The 26,238-nt window shown below is 37.0% G+C and overlaps 1 protein-coding gene across 1 annotated transcript in view; it reads left to right on the forward strand.

Annotated features, from left to right (window-relative positions):
- LOC139722457 (neurotrimin-like) overlaps positions 1–22,545 on the forward strand; it is a 38,736-nt gene extending 16,191 nt beyond the window's left edge. The window contains exons 4-12 of the mRNA XM_071633782.1: positions 3,536–3,736; positions 4,654–4,770; positions 5,479–5,641; positions 13,156–13,253; positions 14,983–15,131; positions 16,316–16,541; positions 20,575–20,625; positions 21,444–21,494; positions 22,403–22,545. Of these exons, the coding sequence (XP_071489883.1) occupies positions 3,536–3,736; positions 4,654–4,770; positions 5,479–5,641; positions 13,156–13,253; positions 14,983–15,131; positions 16,316–16,541; positions 20,575–20,625; positions 21,444–21,494; positions 22,403–22,545 (1,199 nt within the window). The remainder of the gene's footprint in view (positions 1–3,535; positions 3,737–4,653; positions 4,771–5,478; positions 5,642–13,155; positions 13,254–14,982; positions 15,132–16,315; positions 16,542–20,574; positions 20,626–21,443; positions 21,495–22,402) is intronic.
- The last annotated feature ends 3,693 nt before the right edge of the window (positions 22,546–26,238 follow it).

Genomic DNA, 26,238 nt, shown 5'->3' on the forward strand with positions numbered 1-26,238 from the left:
TTCAAGGGAGCTAATGACTCCACATAATGGCGAAGGAACATAATTTAGTTAGTCAAGACAAGGCAAATCTTTTAGGCAAACGCTTTAGGCAAATGCCCACACATGCATACGGAATGTTTCCTATAATACACACACAACCGCACACCTCTGTATCAAAGTTAATACTTGAAAGTACACACTTTCTAATATCACTGAATATGCATGTAGATCTCTCACACGCTCCTACACGCTCATACTCACATACTTTTTTTCACTTGATGCATACAAACATGAAGGCTATGATCGCTCTGACAAAATAAGCCTCTCTCTCTCCTTGTCTTTCGTTCTTTTTTCCCCTTCCTCTGTCTTTTCTTCATTCAAAACCAATTCGTTCTTCCCTCTCAATTTCTTTCTCTGTTGTGTGTTCATGAAACCATTCAAACAGCTTCGAGTGTGACGTCGCCGCCATGACACATACAAGCAAATTATGTGTGACCTAGAACATGGTCCGGTGAGAATTCCCGATTGCACTTTGCTGATACAAATGCCCCGTGTCATGTACGTGATAACCTATATTGGAAGGCGATGACTAGTCTACAGTCAGGTCAACTACTTTTAACTACTTTTTAATGTATAGATAATTCATATGTACAAGAGTGCTTTAAAGAAGTGTCGATCCATAACACTCGTTGGTAAATATATAAAAGCAATCAGGCGGAATTCGCTTCATTAGAAATGAAGTACGTTTGACTGTTATGGAATTCTAACCAATATTATTTTCAGGAAGAAGGAATTGTAGTCAATGAATATTGACCAAAGACATGATTTCTATCATAATCCCCAAACCGGAGGAATAGTGAGAAATTTACAGATAAATGAGATCAACGTTTTGGTTTTGTGATTGTACCACGCGTAATATAGGTAGGCCTTCTTTTGAAATCATGTGAAAAATTCGAATCCATCTATGATCTTATTTTGATGCTGATTTGCATAATGACTTTGCCTCATTAACAAGAGGCAACTTTAAAGAGGAGCAGACATCCACTTACGTATATATGTATTTGTCTTATTAGCTAAAAGTATATCATTGCCTTACAAACACAGGAATGCTCAAGAGAGCAATATGGAACGTTAAGGTAACGATTACAACGTGAGTGCGTATTGATCAACGGCTAGCAGCGGTCCTTTGTCGTGTTGGCCGCACGTTCCCGCCAAGTTTTGATATCTTGCCTGACTTAAGCACCACACATGCACTGAATACAAATGTGAGTGACGAGCAACTGTCCCAAATATATCTTGGAGTCTGCAGGATTGATGTGTACTTCCGATCTCGTGACAACAGCTAAGACGTCGGTTAAAGTTAATACTGTTATAATGCTATAATGCACGAGTGTGATCGTCTACGACAGTAGTCACTTCCGGGATGGGGTGCATGATTATGATATAGTGGGTGCACTGCAAAAAGTCCGGTGTTAAATAGTGAACACCGAGCTGGTGTTAAATTTTCGGTGCTCATTTATGGTGTTAAATTAACACCTCCGGGTGTCATTTCCAAATTTTAAACTGTTTTTTGAAGAGTTTCTTAGTAACTGCACTTCTTGTTGATTTTTAATTCAAACAAGACGATCAAGAATTTTACATTAAAATGCTAGATTTTTGAAAAAATGTGAAAACGAATTTACACCAAAGTAACACCAGCTGGTGTGGTCTCTTATTGAAGCTGGACGGGTGTTAAACCATTGATATTAACACCAACAAATATCAAATCAACACCATGTGGTGTCATTTTTGAATTAACACCAGTACAGTGTCAAAATAACACCAGGTACAGTGTCAAATTAACACCACGAAGTGTCACAGGAACACTTTTCAACACCATCACAGTGCATTTTTAACACCTGTGGGTGTGGTCTTTATTGAAGTTTGATCGGTGTTAGATTTAACACCCGTGGTGTTAAATCTAACACCGATGTTTTTACAGTGTGGTATTCTTGACTGTATGTATCTAGACCTCATTCTCTGTAAAGAGATTAATGTGACTGGAACGCATCATGCAGGTCGGACAAAAGACAATTCAGTCTCCATGGCTGTTAGCAGCATGGTGGTTACAGGGGAATTAACCCTAAAACATAATTTTTCCAATATATTGGAGAAGGAGAAACACAATCGATATATATATATATATATATATATATATATATATATATATTGTTTGATATAGAAAGGGGGAGGGTACCGTCACTGATAGAACATAATATTACCAAATTTGAGATTAGGGAATTTAAAGAGAAAAATGCAGATCAATTGGGCTTATAGGATAAACGTTTAATCTGTTCCTTGTAGAACGTACTATAATACCTATTACGAATATAGCCTTGTGTTTAGCTTCAAATAAAATCAGTATTAATATTTTGAATGCGTATTCAGCTTTGCAATGACTTAATGATGATTTTATCGCAAATGAGCTAACTCCATTCTTGTTAAGTTGAGATATTTGTGACGAAACTGCCCAAAAAAGAAAATGGTAAGAAAATAAGGGATATTTTTAATCATACCTTCTAGAATATTCCTTATACTTCAAGTAAGGTATTACCGGAAAGGTTTAATTTTGCTCTATCTGACGATGGACGTACTTTAAAATGTTTGAAAATGGCGCTTAGCTCATTTTGCAATGAAACTCTTCAAATGATGGACTGAGAAAGATGTTATACATCTTTCTGTTTTTTTTTTCTTTAGCAAAATGTGTTTCGTGTATTAAGATTAAGAGTTTTATGAGTACATATATAATTGGTGTTGTATTATATTGGTATCACATATTCAGATAGGGCCTCATCCACGTCAAGCTCTGCTTATGATGACGGTCCCCTGTATTGATTTCTACTTTGTTAATAGATACAGTATGCCTTAATATGTTATTTTGATTCATATGTCACTTCAGACTGATGTTGTTACCCAAATGATATTTTTTTTGTGTGTGTGTTGATTTGTATGTTATCTGTATCATTCTGTTTTCATTTGCAATTGTATTCGGAGAAAGAAAATGCAGAAATAAACCAAACAAACAAACAAACAAACAAACAAACAAACAAACAAACATTTCAATGTGCAAGTGTTTGTGTCATTAACTCTCAGTGTGCCATGTTTATTATCTGTCTATAGGTATGTGTGTGACATTTTTACACATTTAATTCATCGGCACAACAAGGGTTAATGAATGTATTATGTGATTTTTTTTTCCATTTTTAAATTAGTGTCAGCTACATTCATCTGTGGCTAAGTAGTGTAGGGTGGAGCATTGAGAATCTGATTATGAAACTGCTTTCTGCTCAACCCTATCCAAGTATTCTTGAATCTATCATTCATAATGTGATGGATTGTTCAAATACATTCAAAAGGCAGTATGATTATGAACAGGAGTTTTTAACTTTGGCCAGTTAGCACGTGAATGAACACTTCGTAATATCCGAAGTTTGTTGTATCAGATTCAATATACCGAGAGTCCATTGTATGTAAGTGCTTTTTTTAAAGTTTTTTTTTTCTTTGTTTCGATTTTCAGACAGGGCGATCATAAATTACATTGGTCCCAGGAATGCCCCCTACTGGAGCGTTGATTCTCCCGGCAAGCTGTCTTACAACGAGAGTGACACGGCCTACTTAACCTGTAACGCCACTGGGGAGCCTAAACCCACAATCGCCTGGTACCGAGAAAAATCAACTGGGGAACTGGACAAAATTATTCTCAAAGAAAACACTGATGGTATCCATTTCAGCATTTTTTTTTTAATACCAGTCATGACAATTTTCTTCCTAGGAATCTCTTAATAATCCTTTAAAGGTTTGACATATCATGTCTGCTTGGCTCTCTTTGCTTTCGGTGTTTCTGATGTTAATAATGTGTAAGGAAAAACCTTTGAATAATGCAATTAAAAACAATAGTTAAATGCTTCTAGGAGGTGAATATCTGTTCGTATCTCGATTTTAATTTCTAGTTTTCTCACAGATATATAGATAAAGACTCTTAGAATGGTGATATTTGTTTATTGATGCTTCATGTAGGGGTGACGGCGTAGAGTTCAAAACTTTGTAGGACTCGGGGTTTCTTCCCCCACTGCTTTGAAAAGCAATGTACAGATGATTGTTTGACGAATTTCGATAATTTCAAGTAAGCAATTGCTATGTTATACAATAAGCGCAAGATCTGTGTTTAGGGATGTACAACGGATTCATGAAAATACTAATATGCATCAGCTCATATCTTGGCTGTTGTTGTCTTTTTTTACTCGATATACCTTTATTTGACAAACGCTTATGGAAAATGACAGAAGAGATCATGCATATAGGCCTATTATATTTGAAGACTACCCTTCTTTCTACAAATTTCATCGTTATTACACAAAAAATAGCGTTTTCGAATTATCTTATAGAAAGAAGGAAATAGCACAAGCTCAGTTTACATTGTAATTTAGAGCTTATGAACTTTGTAAGTGTAACCTTAATATCGATGTTACCAAGGAAACGCTACCAGAAAGAGAAAGAGAGAGGGAGGAAGAGTAGAGAGACAGAAAATAAAGCAAAGAAAATGTAAATTTCCACTTCTTTGGGTTCGTTTGCTGTTGATGTCGAGAAATTCAATTAATGTGCGTTATATCTATCTTCTTTCGTTGCTGCCAAAAGATGTATTGACGGCCAACTTGACCAACATCACGAGGGAACAGAGTGGCAAGTACAGGTGCGAAGCACTGAATCCCAGTGGACCAATGGTATCCGAAATTGTAGAGCTGGAAGTACAGTGTAAGTACAAAGTGTACAATGTTAAAATGATCTTATAGTTTTGGCTAAGACCTAACTTCGCTTTTCTAACAATGGTCGAGATAATGAGAAACCTCTTATTGAATATGAAAGAGCATGTAATTCCAAGAAGAATTCACCATTTATTTGATGAGAATTGGATTTGAAATGGCTGAGATATCCAAAAATAGAAGTCATAATAAAAGGTGGGACCCATCTTTTATTATGATTACTTTGTTTTACTTTGTTCTACTTTACTTTTATAATTATGTCTTTAGCCATTCCAAAAGAGATTTTCAAAGTCGTGATACTCAGAGATTTTTTTTTTAAAGTGTGTTTGCAGACACATCATTACAAAGAGCATAAGTCAAAGTTTATTTTGAGCATTTTTTTTCAATCATGCACCCCATTCCTGGCAATAAACCTTGATTTGGGGTTCTTTTTTATATTTTGAACGCACTATCCCTGTATTTTTACATTCTTCTTTTGTATGTGTGTGTGTGTGTGTGTGTGTGTTTACCTGCTTCCCTTTGGCAGCATGTACAATTCTAAAATGAAATTAAAAGAATTCGATTGTAATGAGAATATATCTATTAAACATAAATCGTTATAACTCATGATATCGAACTCATTAGACATCTGAACATCTACGTGTATGTGATACATGGGTGTATAATTATCTGTAGCTGATATGGATCCATAATTCTGCAGATGCTCCGTCCGTGGTGCTGAATGGGTCCAGCGAGGTCGGTAGGGCTCCAGGACAGGACGCCTATCTGAAGTGTGACGTCACGGCCTTCCCACCACCAGTAGTTTACTGGATGAAAAATTTCACCAGATTACCCCCCGCATCGAATGACCCTGACACCAGAAAGTAAGCCCTAATAGTCCGCTTGGCTTAATGTGTAGTAGATTGTGGTCCAGTTGGCCGGTCATAATTTCAATCAATCTAGAGAAGGCATGAGGCTTTATCTTGGGTTACCTTCGTCCTTTTTTCAAAATGTTATATTCTTCGCTAAGGGATACAACATTACTTTCCCACCAGCACTAAAAGGACAGAAGAAATTGTACATATCTTAATTTCCTCGTGATCAGAATCTCTCTTCTTCTTGGTGGGAATCTCGCCAGTTTTTCAAATTATATAGCCATTCATAGCTTCGAGGAATTAAGCCCCTATCTATAGTAGCGACGTCTTGTTCTCTAAAGACAACACTCCAGAAGTACATGTATTTATTTAGGGACATCATCAAAGTCGTTATCATTATAATCGTGTAACACTTGAGTGCGTGTGAAAGCATGCAGTGTTCGTCACAATTCGTTATGCTTTCACCTCCGTTGAGTTTTTTTTCCTCCTGTGCTATTGCAACTTTGCGCATTGTTTTATTCACTTTTGCTTTAATTCCTGAATGAAAACGGAATAGTTTAAATGTATGTATTTATGCAATTCAGCCGACGCAAGGATATGAACTGCACCAATTTCGATATCCTTCAGTGAAGATCATTATATTTTGGTGATTTATATGTGGGTGATTACAATTTCTTTGACTTTAAATCTCTCAGATCATTTTTCATCAAAGCCCACATCCATATAACTTAGATGAACAAGATCTTCACAAGGTGGAAAATGCATATGATCATGAAAGTCTACTCTTTACTACAGTCTAGCATAGAATCGTTAAATTCATCAATATTTTATCTTGCGATGTACAGAGCAAGATTATAAAACAGCATAAGTTGTATATCCCAACAGTGTATTTTAGAGATTATGAAAAATTGAATACAAAAATGAAATAGTGTATGACTTTAGAATGTACAGGCACGACAATTTTGGATTCTGGCCTCATTTCCTCTTTTTTTCTTCGTAATTCTGCACATGTTTTGATATTTCCATGCATTAAAACCACCTAAAAATCTTGATTTTCTTTCGAAAAATATATACCCTCAATTTCATACCTGTATCCCTAATAATCCGGAAATGGGCACGTTGCATGGAATCAACGACTTATCACAAACTTTGGAAATTATATGTTTGATCGAAAATCTGAAGATTGAAGTTGTTTTCCGGTCACTTCTGCATGAATCCGTTATAATTTTTTCATTTAGATTTAAGTCACGAAAATAATACATTTATTGTATTGGTGTTTCTCTTGAAAATCACTATTCTAGAGCAATTTCCGTTACTCTATCCTTTGGATGCTTATCACCATTTCCTAGACTGCAATTTTTCCTTCGTCTTCCCAGCATGCTTTTCAATGCATGCACACATCAAACTCCTATCAACGTGATATACGAAGTATGCGACATAGAATCAAATTCTTAAGGCCACCGCACACTACACGATTCGACTGGTCTTAAAGTCTTAAGCCAAGCTGGGTCTTAAGACCAGTCGTACGACCGGACACCGCACACTATACGACCCGACTGTAAAGCGCGCGCAGTGCGCACTGCGTGCGTTTGCATTTTGCTGCATTGTGAATGGCTGAAAGCTCACGACTGGTCGTAGAGATTCAACATGTCAAATCTCTACGACTGGCGCTAAGACCCAGTCGTACGACTAGAAAATGGCAAGACTGTGACGCCACACTTCTAGTCTTAAGGTCTTAAGACCGGTGAATCGGGGCAAAATCGTGTAGTGTGCGGCGGGCTTTAGCCTGTGTGTTGTATACTCTTGTCGGTGGGTGTGAATCGATATCCTTTATACGTTAATTCATCCTGTCATCACCCTAACACATTTTGTTACTGTTCTTGTTTTTGCTACCTACTAATATCAACAGGATTCCGCTAACGTGTTTCCATAACTTTGCAGGGCAAGTTCATCTCATATCTCCGCTGTGTACATTTAGCCTTGCTCGGAAAAATTCTATTTAACCACTTAATATGTGTCTTTCCTCTATCCTTATTTAATATCTTATGTCATTATCAGTATTTTTTCATAAATACATATATTATATCATTTTACAAATACTGTATACATCTTATCACGAGACAACATAAACAAGTGTTTAGAATCATTTTTGAGGTGCCAATTTTTCGTTTTTGTTTTTATTCTAATTTACGCTGTACTATTGATTTCTCAAGTCATTGCCAGTATTATGTATTCAATTTCAAGTAAAAAGTTCTTTTTTTTTATCTGACCACGATTTATTTTCTTTTCTAGTCAATATAGGTACGATTTTTTTTTTAATTCTTTTCTGAACAAGTCAATTTCTTGAACAACAATTTTTATCGTTTGATTGAAATCTATAAAAAAAAATACGTATCGCAAATTCAATACAATTTAAATTTCATTGTATCATTCTTTTTTTCAGATTCATGATATTTTCTTTCCATCATATTTCTTTTGCTAAAGATTTCTGTAAGATAATTCATTATGCATATTCTATTATATTGAATGCTTTAGATATCTAGAAAACATTTTCTCTCTCTATTTCTCTCTCTCTCTCTCTCTCTTTCTCTCTCTCTCTCTTTCTCTCAATCTGCCTTTCTGTTGTGTTCCGGCAATGTTTTTTTTTTATTGTTTGTTGAACTTTCTAGTAGGAATATAACCGGATAAACTATTAAGATATGTTGGTTGTTATCTTAATGCGTTATGCGTTGCATGATTAGTTTTAAGTTTAACGATACCACTCGGAAGAAAAACGTCGTGAAAATTAATAGGTAGTTTTCCGAGAACGGCGTCGAATGTTATCTATTCCACGTATAGTTGCCACCTTTGTTATCAGTATTCAGCGTGCTAATTCTAATTACCGTAGCAGTATTGATACACCCGCATGCTTGTCGGCATGTAATAGTGAGATGGCAGACGTGTTGAGGTGATAATCAGGCGTTTGATGAGGGCCCCCTCTGTCTTCCAAGTGATTAGTTTTTCTTGTTGTTTTTCTCTTTGTAGAATATAATCACCAACAGCAAAATTTATTATTCATGGTCTAATACACACTGGGACTCCTTAAACCATCATTTTCCTCTTTGACTAGTCTTCAGTTCGCAGCGCGGCAAGATTGATTAATAATTAAGATTACTGCAAAGGTCAGTGATCATTAATGAGGTCAGACACAAATAGAGTCAAATAAGGAAAGAGAGGTTCATGCGAACTGTAGGGCCTACCCTTATTTATCATACGTAAAATTAAGGAAGTGCTTTGAATTTCGCAACGTTGCAAATTTAGTTTGTAGCACAAGGAGTATTCCTTATCATTTCTATCATTGCTTTGTCGTTGAATAAGCAATAACTTCAAACAATCTGATTTCGTCAGCCAGCTGGGTACAGAAATAAACGGCGTTGTTTCTTCCGACACAGCTCTCGTTTTCCAGTTAGTCTTGAATGCATACTCTTGGTAGGCTTCGAGCAGATTTAGCAAATGAGAGCTCCTCCACTTTGTCAATCTAAATGATAGCAATAATAATCTTCCGAGGAATATCTTTATTCAATCTTGAGGTTGTATGTCTTCAATGATTTGAAATTATACCAAGGCCCCCCCCCCCCCCGTAATGTTTTGAATTGGGGTCCAGGGCAATTACCCCGGACCCTAATCCCCTATAGCCCTAACCCGAATTCATATCCTGAACCTAATCCTAACCCAATCCCAAACTCTAAACCTAAACATAACCCTAAACCCTAATCTTTACTCTAATCTTACCACTAGCCAGTATTTAGCCGGGGGTAATTGCCCTAGGGGAGGCCCTGATACGTTCCAATTGTATTGAAACATGATAGGTAGGTTGAAGATGGCGGGTATAGTAATTTTTGTACAATCGCGTGGCGGCAAACGAACAGATATCTCTAAACAAAGCTTTCGAATCCTTAACCTAAGAGGCAGACTCTTCATAAAATCTATGTACAGTCTTAACCCAATAATATCAGATGTTTTATTGTGGACAGGTGGAGATGTCGTTGTTTGTGCATTGTTCATCGCGCTTGAATATCTAGGGTTTGGGTCATGTCTCGACGTTGTATGTCTCCCTCCAAATCATTATAATATTATCCAAATCATTATATTGACAATGCTCGACTCTGTACTCGTATGTAGGCCCTATAACAGAATACCTGGTAGAAAGCAGAACGTTTGTGTGATTTTGTATAGTAGCTACTTGGCTAGAATATTTCCTACTAGGGAGGGGAGTGTATAGTGTTATTTCAGCACAGTTTCATATTGTGAAACAGTTTGTATTCCTCGAGCTGGTAGAAAGTATGCTTCCTTAAGACACCTGTTACTGTTTTATGCCGTAGTTTCGTCTGAAAGCATCAAACTTTTTTTTTTCAAAGGGAAATACAATATCTTCTACCTCTGTGATACACAGTTATCTAATGTTAAATCTGAAAAGGGGAGAGAAATACTTGCAAGCACTACTGTCAAGTGACGTTGATGGATATTAATTAGAATTATGGGTACATGCATTAAAAAAAATCCAATAGTATCACGAACACATGACGAAACACCTCGTATAGCAGGCATTAAAATTGTAATGTTACACACTGCTATACTCTATCCTCGCACCAAAGAAACGCGAGAAGGAGGCTTAATAATCAAAGAAACGTTCTTTAGCTTAAGTAAAATACAGTATATACATGTACGTGTAGTGGACGCAGTACTTCGTTCCCCATTTCTCGCCTCAAAAAAGCGATCGAATTATACGGGATTTGATGGGCATGCCGAAAATATACCCGTCTTCCAGAATAACAAGACAGAAATTACACTCTGCCTAGGACAATTATCATCACAAATAGATACAGAAAACCAGGATATGATCGCAGCATCATGAGCAAGACATATGTCGGAGTGATTACCTGATATTGTCTCCTCATACAATTTTAATGCAGCGGAGGGGGATACTTGCCTTATTTCATCCTACCATGTCATTATATTAGGGGCATTTCGCGATGATGAAATATTTACTGCACGGCGTCATGGAATTGTCTGAGTTCAATCTTGACACAATCATACCAGCGATGCAAGATGAGTTGTTTTTTTAAAGATGTATGTATTCATCAACTCCACTCCACCCCACCCCCTCCCCAAAAGCAGGAATTTTGCCTAGAATGAAGTCCGTGCTGCTAAGACTTTTAAAACCATCGAATTATATATACATTTTTTTTTTACGCGGATAGAGAATAAAGGTTTTACCAAATTAATTGACGATTATTCCTCACGATGAATATGGGATCCGAGATGAATCACTCCGACGCCGGCCCTTTCCTAGTAAAGGGAAATAAATTTCCAAAGAAATTAGGCTACTGAATAGGAGGATGCTTTTTATGCTAACTATTGTCGTGAAGGAATGGGTAGCATTAGATATACGCACGTTTTGAAGGGAGAGGGATCAAGAACCAATAATGTTTAAGGCGGGAAGAATTTCAAGTTATGACTAGTCTAAACTTATGAGTGTTATTTTCTGGGTTTTTTTTTCCAAATTTTGTTCCTATTCCTTCCAGTTTTTGATTCTTTTAACATCCCAAAAGGGGATGTTGGGGAGGGGGAAGGGGGTAATAATCCCCAGCCACCCCAATCAGGCTTTCCGGCTCCTGCGAATACAGTGTAATTAAGATGGCCTTCGCAAGTGTCTCCCAGAGTCACGTGACATAAGTGACCATTACAAGTGCTTAATCGTAGTAGATGATTTGATGAGATTTCAAAAGTAATACCGATTTGATTGTGTCCACTTTACACTTTTGTTGCTTTTTTACTATTTTCTTATATCCTTCTTTACCTTTCCTTCTTCATAGCCTGCTTTATTATCTTTCCATAATTACACGCGAGATTGTTATTCATACTCGGAAAAAAAAATCTTGCAGCTTTCATTATTTTGTTACAGTCTGGATGGTAGCCCTGTCTTTGCACGGAATTCTTTTTCACTGGACTGGGAATGCAATCATTGAAATGATGTTACCTTTCTACTGTAAATAAAACACACAAGTATCTCATTTCATTTATGCATGACAAGGGTATTCCCGAACGTTCATCATGAAACTCGTAGTGTTTTGTGAATTTGTCGTGATCATTTCATGCATGTTCCATTAATAATTGGGTATACTAATTGTCTGTGATTTTAATGAATGTAATGCAATGTCGGAAATAACAGTGATCAGGATCATCTTTTATTCACGAAATGCTGTCTAATGTCTGCGAAGAACAGGTACAACTTAGAAATTATTTAAGGGAAGTATATGACTCGGTGTCCGAGGTGACTTTAAATGTTAGCAACAGTAACAAAACAGCAGCAACAATCAAGATGTGAATTTTTAAAGAAATATTGTTACATTATTTTAATCATTATCGTTATTGCTGTAATTGTTATTATCATAATCATTCTTCTTATTAGTATTGTTATTATTATTATTATTATTATTATTATTATTATTATTAATGTAATCATTATTAATTGGAACAAGAAAGCATGTTCCAATTGCACATTTGCAATTTGATGCTATACTGCTATTCTATCAACTCGTGTGACAATATCCCTCCACCATTCCCACCACCCCCTTAAAAGGAAAAAAAAAATCCGCAGCTCCCCTCAAATAGAAATCGTCACTTCTATTATGGCACGGAAGACTATACCGCTTTTTGTTTAAAAAAAGTGGTATTCCTATTGAATGAATTTAATCAAGATTCGTCTTCAGGGCAGTAGAACACGATTGCGTTGATGACACTATTACAAAATGCAATATCAGAGGTATTGTAATATCTAAGAAAGTATTTCTAAACCGAGAATCATTATACAAAGCTGTTTCACTTTAGTGAAAAACCCTGCGCTATGATATTGTCTGGCATGAAAATATGCAGCAATTATCCAGCCATGGGTAGACGAGGTGTTCTAGGCTTCAATGTTAAGAAATAAGTCGGCGGGAAAAAAAGGGTGAAAAGAAAACATGTCTGGTGGAAAATGTCAACCGTAAAAATGTCCGAGGTGAAAGTGTCACGGGTACAAATATCGCGGGAAAATATATTGTCAAATGCTGCCCCGGACGTTTTTAACCCTGATATGTTACGTCTGGTATTTTTAACCCCTGATATTTTTGTTTTCTTTTTTTTTTTAACCTGACATTATTACTGCTGACTTTTCTACTTGGTACTAGACGGGTATCCCCATATTATTTACAGTTAATTGGGCCAAAAAGGAGGTAAGAGTGACACTTCTACGTACCTGTGCTGGCAATGCCCAGGACTATAATACTCTCGAGGACCAATCAAAGGCACCAGAACTTTGGGATTGGCTGACACCTATTTCGAATCGTCTTCCACAAAGTTAATGTCGATCTTCTAAAAACAAACAAACAAACAAACTGACAATCCATCCATTTGTCTTTTAGAATGATCCTTGATTGTGTACGACACAATGTAGAAGATTGACGTCATGTTATAATTGTTAAATTCGTCTGATCGTTTTCCAGACTTATCTTTAAGACGGTGAAGCCAGAGGATTACGGAAACTACACCTGTGTAGCGACCAACGTCGTAGGCACAGCCGAGGCAACAGTGGAGCTACATGGTAAGGGCAAGACTGTGTAAAGCGTTCCTTTACTCAGTCTCTCATGTTAGCCAACACATCTACTTGCACAGTCACGTGCTTCCTTAATCCATCAAGTCTTTATGTCTTATGTATTCATTTTCCCCATTCATGCCCTATTTGATAATAATTATACAATTGTTCTGGTTGGTTGCAGAATTATCATCTTCTTCTAAACCGCCCTATGATTTCTGACCCTGAAAATGTCACCACAGTCATAACAGTTTAGAAGATCGAAGTTGGTATTTCTCTCCCAAATTGTTAATATTTTTTTCAGTTTGTTTGTGCAGACTTGGTATATATTTAACGGCATCCATTAATCTGTTTCAAAAAAAGTGAACAATAGTCTGTATTAGAATTGTTTGTAGAATAAACCGTCTACACCTATGATAAATTGAAAAAATTAATGATGCATCCTTAAATTTACTGGTGGCTTTATTGCAAAATATTTGTATGATATGGTGTTTTGTGGTACAACTGAACTGTAGACACGAATCAAATGTGATCACTTGACCATTTTCTAAATCACTCCTCCCAATTGTAAACAGTAACTTTAAAGTATCAGAAATCCGATCTCAAGTTGTCTTGTTTAGGGAAAAAAGTTTTACAATAAACTGGTGTACATTGGAATGAGATGCATGGTATATTCACAGTTTGGAAAGTTATATCTCGAAGACGGGCAACAAACAAACAGGACCGATTCTTGCCTCTCTGTGGGATTGTACATAGACCATACTAACTCTCCCCTACTTCGTTGTTTTTTCTTTTACCTCGTCTGAAGATTTGTTCAGGATTTCATTCAAAACACACAATCAAAATAATATAATCTTACCGATGTCAAATGAGAGTGGTACAAACACAATCGTGCATTAGAGGTTCAACAATTCGTTCGGTAATAATTGTTCTTTTTTTTCCTAACTTTTTTTCTGTGTTCCATATAACATTGTCTTTCTATTCTCGTTCTAATTTCTCTCATCATTACTGGTTTCATTGTGTTTAAAACTAAGCTTATAAATATTTTATTTTTCTTCTGATATATTCCGAATATGTATTTGCCTCATCCTACTGATAGCTTTCACAGAATCATTCTTAACCCTTTTTTTTTAATTGTGCCACCGACTTTGGACAGTGTGTGCAACGCTATGTGATTTCCGGCCCCATAACCACTCAAAAGTACACAATGGGTTAAATGGATGGTACAGTATTGGTGGAGATGAGAATTGGGCTTTTAACTTTTTGCGAGATACCAAGAAAACACATGATATAGTACAGAACATACTATCTTAGGAAGAATTCAAAGTTTATTTTGATGAAAATCGGGTTTGGAATGACTGAAACATCCAAAAACAAAGTAAAACAAAGCGATCGTAATAAAGTGTGGGTCCCACACTTTATTAGAATCGCTGTTTTTTGGATATCTCAGCCATTTCAAAACCAATTTTCATCGAATAAACGTTGAATTCCTCATAGAATTACATGCTTTTTCATATTTTATAAGAGGTTTCTCATTATCTCACACACACAAAAAAATGTTAGAAACCTGAGATTAGGTCTCAACCAAAACTATACGATCCTTTTAACTGTGATTGTTTATGTTTGTGTGTGTGAGTCTTTCTCTTTGAGTCGTCATTAAATAATGATACATTTCTATTAAACTGGCTTACCTCCTCCCCCTCCCACAAAATACAACATCAACAACAAACAAATAAAGGAAGGCCGCGACAACCGACGATAACGAATGAAGATTCCCAGGGCACTCGGCGGCACACCTTTCTGGTCAAGTGGTCTCCAGCCAGTCACCCCTACCCGATACCAGTCACCCACTACAGCATCCAGCGGCAGCGAATAGAAATCACAGAGGTAAAAAAAAAAGAGCCCGTGTTTTGTTTGTTGTTTCTTGAGCATTTTTGTTTAATTGCCATCAGCATGTAGGTGTTCTCACATTATTATCTTCATTTGTACATCAACAGATAATAATGCCTCTCTTTTATAGACTTATCTTCCCTAAAATGTGAGACAAATTACTAAAAATCAATGAATTCAATTCTGCTCCAAAAACGCATTTTCACAGTCTAGCCAAATATGAAAGTCATTATCACTGTGGTTGCAATTGTATGTTTTATCATAATCTTCCCTTTCTTGAGGGCATAAGAATATTTATACATTTTTCTATTATGTGATTAACATCGTTTATCATTACGTTTATTTAGTGCGTCCATGGTAGATTTGAGGAGAAAGGGTTCAAGTTGGGACCTAATTTTAACATTTTCATCTACACATTTTGAATGTGCATGGTCAGATTTTCACCAACTTGGCAGATATCGTTCTTTGAACATACACTGTATATATAAATGTGTATTGGGGGCCCTCCTGGGGCACTACGCCCCATGGGGGAGGGAAGACAAAGCTCCCTAGTTGGGGAATCTTTGCAAATCTTTTGATTCAGAACCATGAATGATAAGATAAGTTAGTGCTTCGAGTAAAGTACATTGATGACTGCCGTTTTTAGTATAATTATGGCAATTTCAAGGTTAGGCTCTGTTATTTGTGCGTGTGTGTGTGTACTTGTGTTTGCGGTGGGGGTGACCAAATTGGGGCCTCATTTTTACAATTTTTGCATTTTCTTATCTTCTTCCTGAAACACATGACATGTTTGTCACCAGATTTGGCAATGATTGTGATTAAGAGTAAGAATGTAAATTAAATATCAGGAACCAAAACCTTTGAATTACACAGTAACACACTATAATCTAGTATGCTATACTATGCTATAACCCACTGTACAATTGAAGAGTTTTATCGCAAAACGAGCTAACTCCATTCTTGTTAAGTTGAGATATTTGTGATTAAAGCTGCTGAAAAAAAAACATAGAAAATAATAATCAAATTTTACATGATAACTTCCTCAATATTCCTTGTTATGTCTCAAGACTATTGAGGTATTACTCGAAATATTTAATTTTGCTCTATCTGATGATGAACGTACTTTAAAATGTTTGAAAATGGCACTTAGCTCATTTTGCAATAAAACTCTTCAATTCTAGATTATTACCACACTTTTCTATGCCATGTTCATTTGTATCGTGATTGAGAGTGGGGAGGTACTACTTCTTCCTTCGCCCCCACTGACCAAAACGGCCCCTGGCGCTACAACGTGTTATAGGATGACAGACTTACAGCCCGACAGCCAGTACAGAGTCAGAGTCTGTCCTGTCAACGACTACGGAATTGGAGACTGCACCCCCTTCTTCCGATTTAATACCTCAGAATGTGAGTTCAACAACGGTTTGTTCGATCTTTTTTTTTTTCATACGACGTGTGTTGAAAATGTAGTTATTTTTCTTTTACTTGGTATATACCCGGGATCAGCTGTTTAACAAATGTTATAGGGGCATTCCAAACGATTTTCAGAAATTCACATTATGTATACATAGTACCTAAATCGACAGCTCCATGCATTTATTTGTGGCATTTATTGTGCTTCTTTAGCAAAAAAAGAAAAAAAAGAAAGATATTTTGAAAAACCATAAACAAATTACACTGAACAATGATGACACAGTAGCCTCACACATTTCAGAAATTGAGTTTATTTCAGAAATCACAATTCCGCTTGCTGCAAGTCAACTTGTGTGTCATCTGTGCATGCCTTCTTCTTTTGTTGTGATTCCTTGAGTCCCAGCTCATGCATTCCTATGGTGAGACTGCCATGTCATCACCCTTGTTCATTGCAAATTGTAATAAATAAAACAAAATCCTTCATCCCAATCATCACAAATTCTGTAACTCTGTACTCATTATAACCAATCAATAAATAGTTGTTCAAATGTAAAAATCTGAAAATCATCCTGTCTCAACCAACGAATAGTGCTGAATGACATTAGCTGTTTTCATGTCGTATTTTGTCTACACTGCAAAAAGTCCGGTGTTAAATAGTGAACACCGAGCTGGTGTTAAATTTTCGGTGCTCATTTATGGTGTTAAATTAACACCTACGGGTGTCATTTCCAAATTTTAAACTGTTTTTTGAAGAGTTTCTTAGTAACTGCACTTCTTGTTGATTTTTAATTTAAACAAGACGATCAAAAATCTTATATTAAAATACTAGATTTTTGAAGAAATGTGAAAATAAATTTACACCAAAGTAACACCAGCTGGTGTGGTCCCTTATTGAAGCTGGACGGGTGTTAAACCATTGATATTAACACCAGCAAATATCAAATCAACACCATGTGGTGTCATTTTTGAATTAACACCAGTACAGTGTCAAAATAACACCAGATACAGTGTCAAATTAACACCACGAAGTGTCAGGTGAACACTTTTCAACACCATCACAGTGCATTTTTAACACCTGTGGGTGTGGTCCTTTATTGAAGTTTGATCGGTGTTCGATTTAACACCCGTGGTGTTGAATCTAACACCGATGTTTTTACAGTGTAGTGAATGCTAAACAGTATATCGTAAGTATTGGTATTGACATTGTTCCTTTTCTTATTCTATCAGAATGATGTGGAAGAGAAATGAATATGATTTTATTGATTAGTGCACCGATTGATAGATTTATTCATGAATTGTGACTGTGCATCATGCACAAAAGCAACAAAAGTCGCACGCACTTGTTTTGTGTGAGAACTCATAGCAGGTAAATGGGCAATTTGAGCTTTCTTTGTTTTATTTGCTGAAAGAGCAGTTTTTCTTCTGCATTCATACATTCTAAAATTTGGGATCATAAACCGACAAGGAATGGGGTTTTTATGACAGTTTCTAAGAATACTTTTTCTGTAGAATACACTGTAGTGTGATTAGTTGTGTCTTCATTTCTTAAAACCACTGTACACACTCCCTACTTTCAACTCTAAAACTTTCACAGAGATGATGGTATTGCTTTCAACTTGGTATATAGAAGTCAAGGACAGAATTGGACCATGATTAATTTCAATTTACTCTGATAATCCCTTTATTGATGTCGCTATGAAGTTGTACATCCTGTTTTTTGTTGTTGTTTTTTGGTCCCTTTCATCCCACAGAGCTCGGTTTAGTAAGATTACGCGCTTGAACAGACTCTTAACATCAGGGTTGTATCACCCGTAAATGTAATACCAACGCTAAATGTAATACACCTTAACCCTAAATGTAATAACAAGCCTAAATGTAATACATTTTAACGCTAAATGTAATAATCGAGTCAACCCTAAATGTAATACATTTTAACCCTAAGTGTAATAACCAGAGACAACCCTAAATGTAATACATGTCAACCCTAAATGTAATAACAACCCTAAATGTAATACTTTTTCACCCTAAATGTAATATCGACCCTAAATGTAATACATCTTAACCCTAAATGTAATATCGACCCTAAATGTAATACATCTTAACGCTAAATGTAATAACGACCCTAAATGTAATACACCGTAACCCTAAATGTATAAATGTAATACATTTCAACCCTAAATGTAATAAATCTTAACGTAGTCCAATCGTCATTCAGTGTTCATGATTGTTTACAGTTTTGTTGAAAAAGAAAAAAATGGGCAAAAATTCTTTGCAAGACTTTAAGTGAAGTCTGAACAAAAATGTTTGTGTGATTGTATGATAAAGGTAATAGATTTAAGAACTATGTCACAGGGACCTAATTAGCTTTGCAGCAAACACAGGAACTGTGTGATCTTTACCTGGGTAAACAACAAAAGCAAATCTATCCAACTATTGCTGCTCTTGACTGCTATAGAAAGTTGCGTCATATCCCCTACCCCCTGACCTTTTGCCCGATATTCTGCCTCGGTTAAACTCCCCATAATGAGGTGTATTACATTTAGGAGCGTAATTACATTAAGCGTTAAAATGTATTACATTAAATAGGGTCGACATGAATTACATTTAGGATTGTTATTACATTTAGCGTTAAAATGCATTACATTTAGGGTTATTACATTTAGCGTTAAGATGTAATACACTTAGGGTCGGTATTACATTTAGCGTTAAGATGTATTACATTTAGGGTCGGTATTTCATTTAGGGTTGAAATGTATTACATTTAGGGTTGTTATTACATTTAGGGTCGTTGTTATATTTAGCGTTAAGATGTGTTACATTTAGGGTCGATATTACATTTAGGGTTAAAGAGTATCACATATAGGGTCGATATTACATTTAGGGTTGACATGTATTACATTTAGGGTTGTTATTACATTTAGGGTTGACACGTATTACATTTAGGGTTGTCTCCGGTTATTACATTTAGGGTTGACTCGATTATTACATTTAGCGTTAAGATGTATTACATTTAGGATTGTTATTACATTTAGGGTTAAGGTGTATTACATTTAGGGTCGATTATTACATTTAGCGTTGATATTACATTTAGGGATCATACAAGGGTCTCTTTTCAAGCACACATTTTCCAGAGTGTCTGCTTTCTTTCCAATATTTAGTTTGGAGAGTTCATTTGAATTGAGTTATGCGTAATTTTAAAGCTAAAAGTTTGGGGATTTTTTCTTTCAAGAATTTGCCCTTAACTAAAAATCAATGTCTGGCAACTTTTTGTTGGTTTTGTGACGCAGGGTCACAATTGAGTGAATGAATAATGATCGACCAACGGATCGAATTATTAACAGTCCCCGATTATGAATGAGAAGTGTATGTGCGTTAACACATTCGTAGCAAGCAATAAAGGTCTACACGTTTTCTTTTATACCGTTTTGACACCATCATTCTTCCGTTTATCTAATGGTATGTTAACTGATTTATTAATCTATTTTAATGATTGTTAAGGAAAATCAAAGTTTTTTATCCCAAGCAAGATCCAGTTATTCATTTTGTGTTCATTTGCTATTGACAAAATTATGACAATTGCATTTTTTATTTTGCTATTGTTCCATACTGATTGCCAATTTTAGGTTTATGATTAGTCACCTTAAAACTGAATTATTGTTGAAAGTTAAGAAATCCGAAAGGATTAATTCTTTCCATGATAGGAAGTGTAATACGTGTGAATGTGCAATGTCATTTCACACACGTTCCTGCAAGATAAACTATTTCTCTGTAATCATAAAGAAAACCTATAATCATGATTTTTAAATTGCATGCCTTATCAATTATTTATGATACAATATTGTAACATTTTTTGATTAATTAAAAACACAATGCATATCCACTAATATTACGTTGAAGCAATTATGTGTAATTTATATTATGTGCTTTTCTTTTCCTCTTGTCGAAGGACATATCGTATACACTATATTCAAAACAAAGCATAAATAACAATTGATCAAATTCCCATGGATTTTTCTGTACCCTACAGATGACGATCAACAGGAACCACTGCAACAGCTGTTTGATGGCCAGTGCATTGGTGGGTTATGTGCTTTTATACATTTTATAATTATAATAAATATAAAAGGGCGGTAGTGTTTTCCAGTTGTTAGCTCTTTTATCGAGAAATTCAAAGGACTCGCGCTTGATTCAATCTGCCCGAACTGATTTTGATCCTATTGGCTCGAAGGTGGTACAATCTTTGTCCATGGTTTAATTCATGGACAAAGACCGTAGTTTTGTATGGGGCGCCAAGTGTCGCATGGCCTATTTCGTAACGAAAGAGGCCATGCGACACATGGTACCCCATACAAAACTCGATATATTTCATGCGAAACTTGGCGCCCCATACACCATGGACCATGGACAAAGATTGTACCACCTTCATGAATTCGGGCTATTGTTAAGCAATGTGTGAATGTTGTGTGTAATCATACCGCCCCGAGCCATAACATTCTGTCCGTCGGATAGGACATTGAATGGATTGAGTGTGTAAGAGAGTCACAACTTTGAACAACAAGTAGCAAAAGGTCTTGAATTAAAATTGTTTCTTTCTTTACACTTCAAATTATGGAAAATACTAACTATAGATATGACAACCATAATAACTGTGAAGTTCACCTTACCAAATAAAATGTGGTTTCAAGATTTTGATGGGTTATCACTTTTATAACTTTCACGCATATATATGAGGACACTGTAGAAACTCAATAGAAAGGGTAAATTGTAAAAGCTCCTTAGTAAATTTAAAGGTTATCCTAACAGTGCTGAGAAAAAGTCATCATCTTTTTTTCGTTTGTAATATTTTTTCAGCATACTAAAGTCTTGGCATGTTTCGTCTCGTTTTGATTGATACAGATGGTACTACGTCCACACTCATTCCTACATCACGTGATCCAGACTGTCCACGTAAGTATTGTATCAACGAAGATATCATGTACCAGGTATGTAAGCAAAGAATGATCAAACAACATAATGAACATATGATTGTAGCTTTTAGAGTAATATTATCATTGATAATGTATGTTGCTGAAGTGAATACCATTGTATGTAAAGGTAATTAATTTTGATGATTAAGTAAAGATCATTATTTATGAATAAACTCATAAAATATCTATTGGTATGTACGCGTAAATATAAATAGTCATTTATAATATTAAATCAGATTTGGATAATGCTATCTCTCTCTCTCTCTCTCTCTTTCACTTTATATCATGTCTTACGATTGGTATATGCGTATAAAGTGAGTGAATTGCAGAGAAAGAAGTAGAGTATGTTTCTAGTGAGCTATTGCGATCATTCATCGTCTGGTGTCCGTCGTGCGTAAACCCAGTTTCGTGAACTTCTGATCTATGAAATGATAGAGCTGATGGTATGCATCATCGCAGGAAGGCGGGCCAGAGGGCCAAAGTTGGGCCAATTTCCGTCTTATTATTTTCTTCTTTAATGTGCATGGTCAAATTATCGCTAGTTTAATAAAGTACATACCTTTCGCAAATGGACATTGTGTCGTACTTGGTGGCACCGAGGGGTCCAGAACCTTCAATTCACAAAATGCTTTTAACACATTGACTTTCAAGCTTGTTTGTGGCATATTCTGGAGAGTTTTGGGCAGCTACCAACTGGTGCCAGTTTTCAAATTTTTATCGTATTCTTTGAAAACGCATTGCCAAATTTTCTACTGTCTTGGCAAGTATAATTGTCATTGTGACTAACTCAACTAAAGCTCACCGCACACTGCACGTCACTATCCGTGCCAGTTTCCAGTCGTGCGACTGGGTCTTATAGTGCTAGTCTTTACAGCCCCGTCTGAACAGGCCACAAAATGCAGGGTAGCCTCGGGGTAGCCTCGAAACCCAGCGACAATCCCCGGGGAAAATTGTGTCTGCTAAGACGCAATACAGTGGACAGACTCGGGGTAGCCTCCGGCGAGATCTTACCCTGCGATCGACCTGGGTAGACACGAGGTAGCCTCGGGCGAACGGCCTGGAGGCTACTCCGCGAAGGTGTCTGTTAAGATGCTCGCGGGGTGACTCTTCCCCGGACGCGTCATGTGACCAGCGCTCAAAGAGATTATAACACAAGAGGGCGTAGTCCAGTGGGGAGGCAGCCGCGCGAGGGAGCTGCCATTTCCCGTTGTGGGAGCCGCCATTGCACGGATCCTGACAGCGCACTGTTTAATGCGCTCGACTTGAATATTCGGCGCAGTGACCTTGCGTTGTTTTATTGTGACGTCACAATGGTCATGTTTAAGCGTCATAATGGTGCTGAGGTTGTTTGATTTTATGGCTTGAGTGGGAATGTACGCGAAACAAACGTCATAATGCTCAAGTACTGTCTAGTCTACACCCAAGTTCCCACTCTTTATTTTGCGAACAACAAAAAGGTCTGGACTCTACCAAATGGTTCAAATGATATGATACCATCGTAAAAACTAATATTCAAACAAATAACCACATTGTGATTCTGAAAATGAAAATGTGTAATAAAGAATAACATATCATTCCAGATATGATATGAGAAGATATGACTTGAACGTAGACTTAGATCCAGTGCCAGGAGGCGTTTTTTTTTTAAGACGGCACAGATTGGGGCATGGCGCGTGTTAAACCTATGGGAAAAACGTTGGGTTAGGGTTTTTGGTTATGGTTATGGTTAGGGTTAGGGTTAGGGTTAGGGTTAGGGTTGGGGTTAGGGATAGGGTTAGGGTTTGGCTGAGTGTGCGCTCCCTCTTCAATTTTGGACGCACTATTTGTACGCACGCGTATGGCGACTACTTACTCTATAGGTATAATCTCTTTGCCAGCGCTACAGTCAAGTGATCAGCGCAGCCACTTTCATGTAGTAAGTCGTGTGGTTGCGCAATACTAGTACTCCACGCGCGCGTATCAGCAACCAGCTGGCGACAGGGACGCCTGAGGGTTACTATGGTAACGTTCCTGGAGGTTTTCAAGCAATGGTTGTTAAAATGGGGCACTCGACGTTCAACCCGTGTTTTATGGAATCAAAACACGGACGAATCTTAAACGGCGACACCGGGCGCGCCCGGGAAAGGTCTGAGCCAATCTTTCAGCCAATCACGATAAAATATTATTCAAAGCGTATAGAAGCGCATGCAGTACGCACTGCGTGTAATAGTGAAGGCCGTGTCACACCTTCCCGGGCAAGACTTGCGTGCGACTTGCGAAGAACAATTTTTACGACCCGGAGGTCCCCACAGATGACCCGCACATGACAGTACCTGGCACGTATCTCACCCGTATATAGTCGCCCGGAGGTGCGCACGCAAATATTTTTACCCGTTACCATATTTAGGGCGTGCCACACCTTTCCGGGCAGGCTACGCCGGCTTGTTGCGTGTAGGGATTTTCCAGCGTATCGGACAATTTCTAAGTGCAGACAAGGATTTTGGCGCGTCAGTGCATGTGGTTCACAATTTACAAGCATGCTTTTCAGTGGACCTCTCAATTTTTTTTTTTCTCCAGACATAACTTTGTATTTTGCCGGTATGCATGTATAATTTTGTATTTGTTAACCATTATCTTCCATGTAAAGTCGAATACATGCCTATGTTATATCTTCTGATTCATTTCGTGTTATGTTTGCCGAAGAGAAAGAAAGAATGAAATAAATGAAATGAATGAATGAATGAATGAATGAATGTGCCTTACTCAGTGAAGGAATTCCTCTGAAGGAATGTCAAAAGTTCCACAGAATGTCATTATCTTGACTGCATACGGGGACTGCGAGGTAACTGCGTGGGAGTTGCCTGCGAGGTGCTGCCGCTAAGGGCCTCCTGGCCTCTCTGGCAGGGCATCCCCGCGACTCACCCGGAAAAAAGTTTTGGTCATGCTCAAAACTTGGCTGCGGTTCAAAATCGGACCTGCGTACGCACCTCCGGGCAAATACAGGCGAGATACGCGCTAGGTACTGTCAGGTGCGGACCAACTGCGGAGAGCTCCGGGTAGCAAAATTGTTTCCCTGCAAGTCAAGCCGCAAAACTTCCCCAGATACGGTATGAAAAGGCCTTGAGCATGCTCAAATCTTGTTCCGAGTGAGTCGTGGGGGTTCGCTCGTAGAGGTACACGCAGGACACCAGTATGAGACCCTTGCCGGGAGCACGTACCTCGCAGGCAACTCCAACGCAGGTACTTCTCAGTACCCGTAAGTCGCTCGTAACAGAAAACGGATCGGTTTCAAAGCTCTCAAGCAGGTCACACTAATCGGAGGGCCAAACCCCAAAACTCGCTTACTTTTCGAGTGAGTTCCACCCTCTCTACAAACTAAGTAGACCATGCTTACTCTCAAGTTTGTATTGTAACAAACAACATTCCACTGGTCTACCTCCAAAAATTTGTTGCGAAAGCCTCCAAATTCAAGATGGCGTCCAAGATGGCCGCCATATTTACTGAATTTGTTATTTGAAAGATAGAATTTGATAGAAACATCAGATTTCAACAAATTTGATGTCATATGAAAGGAAATAAATTTTTGTATAAGTTGATACCATTTTTGTGGGTTATTGTGATAACTGGATTGAGATTTTAATGAAAAAAACACTCATTTTTTGATATTTTTTTCTGAAAATGCTTGATTCAGCATAAATCAGAGAAAGATCTGAAGGATTATCTTGAAACGTTTCAAGAATTTTGTTTAATATATAATTAATATTTTGAGAAAATAAGGGGTCAGTACCATTTTTGGTTCTGGAGTTATAATGTCTCAAACTTGAAAACTCACTATGTAAAAATGGCCACTTTAGTTGTGACAAGACCTTGTTGGTCGTAAAAAAAAGTCTGCGCGCGTCAAGACTACTATACGCACCACTGGCACTGGCGTTTTTAGCAGTGCCAGTGGTGCGTGTAGTAGTCTTGGCAAACGCAGACTTCTTCTTTGACAAACAAGGGTTTTTGAATGCAAACTATAGTAACTTTTCATACCAAGTGGTATCTCAGGTGACGCTGATCGCTATTATTTCAAAGTAGATTGTTCTGAAGCAGATGAGATGAAGCAAAAAATATTTTTCAAATAGAGGTAGAAGCTTGAAACATCCTTGCTATAGAAAGTTTAAAACAAAATTTAGATCAATCACTCAAAAAATTCAAGATTGCAGGCCATCAAAGCTGACATAGTGTGTTGCGCCAAAGTAAATGTATTATTTCGATTTTTGATACAATTTTGTCTGTTTTGCTGTCTATTTATATGGTTTTTATATATTCTGAACATTGTAATGCTATTTCAAACCGTCTTAGGTTTATATGGAGGCATTTTTCAGAATGCACCATGAATATTTCTCTAAAAAGTAAAAAACAAATTAAATTTAAAGGACAAGTTCACCTTCATAGACATGTGGGTTGAGTGAATGCAGCAATATTAGTAGAACACATCAGTGAGAGTTTGAGCAAAATCGGACAATCCGTTAAAAAGTTATGAATTTTTGAAGTTTCTGCTCAGTCACGGCTGGATGAAAAGACTACTATAGCTTGTGATGTCACATGAGTACAACGATATAAAGAAAGAATAAAGAACATTCAACATATTTCCGTTTTTCTCGCATAACAAAAGAACACTCGACTTCTCTCTTTCAGAAGACAGGGGGAATAATATTGTTATTATAATTTTACCCTTAACATACGTCAGTAGCAAGTCGAAG

Source organism: Diadema antillarum, unplaced genomic scaffold, assembly GCF_040938485.1.
Source record: "Diadema antillarum isolate AM-2024a unplaced genomic scaffold, OU_Dant_1.0 scf00000001, whole genome shotgun sequence".
Taxonomy (NCBI): Eukaryota; Metazoa; Echinodermata; class Echinoidea; order Diadematoida; family Diadematidae; genus Diadema; species Diadema antillarum.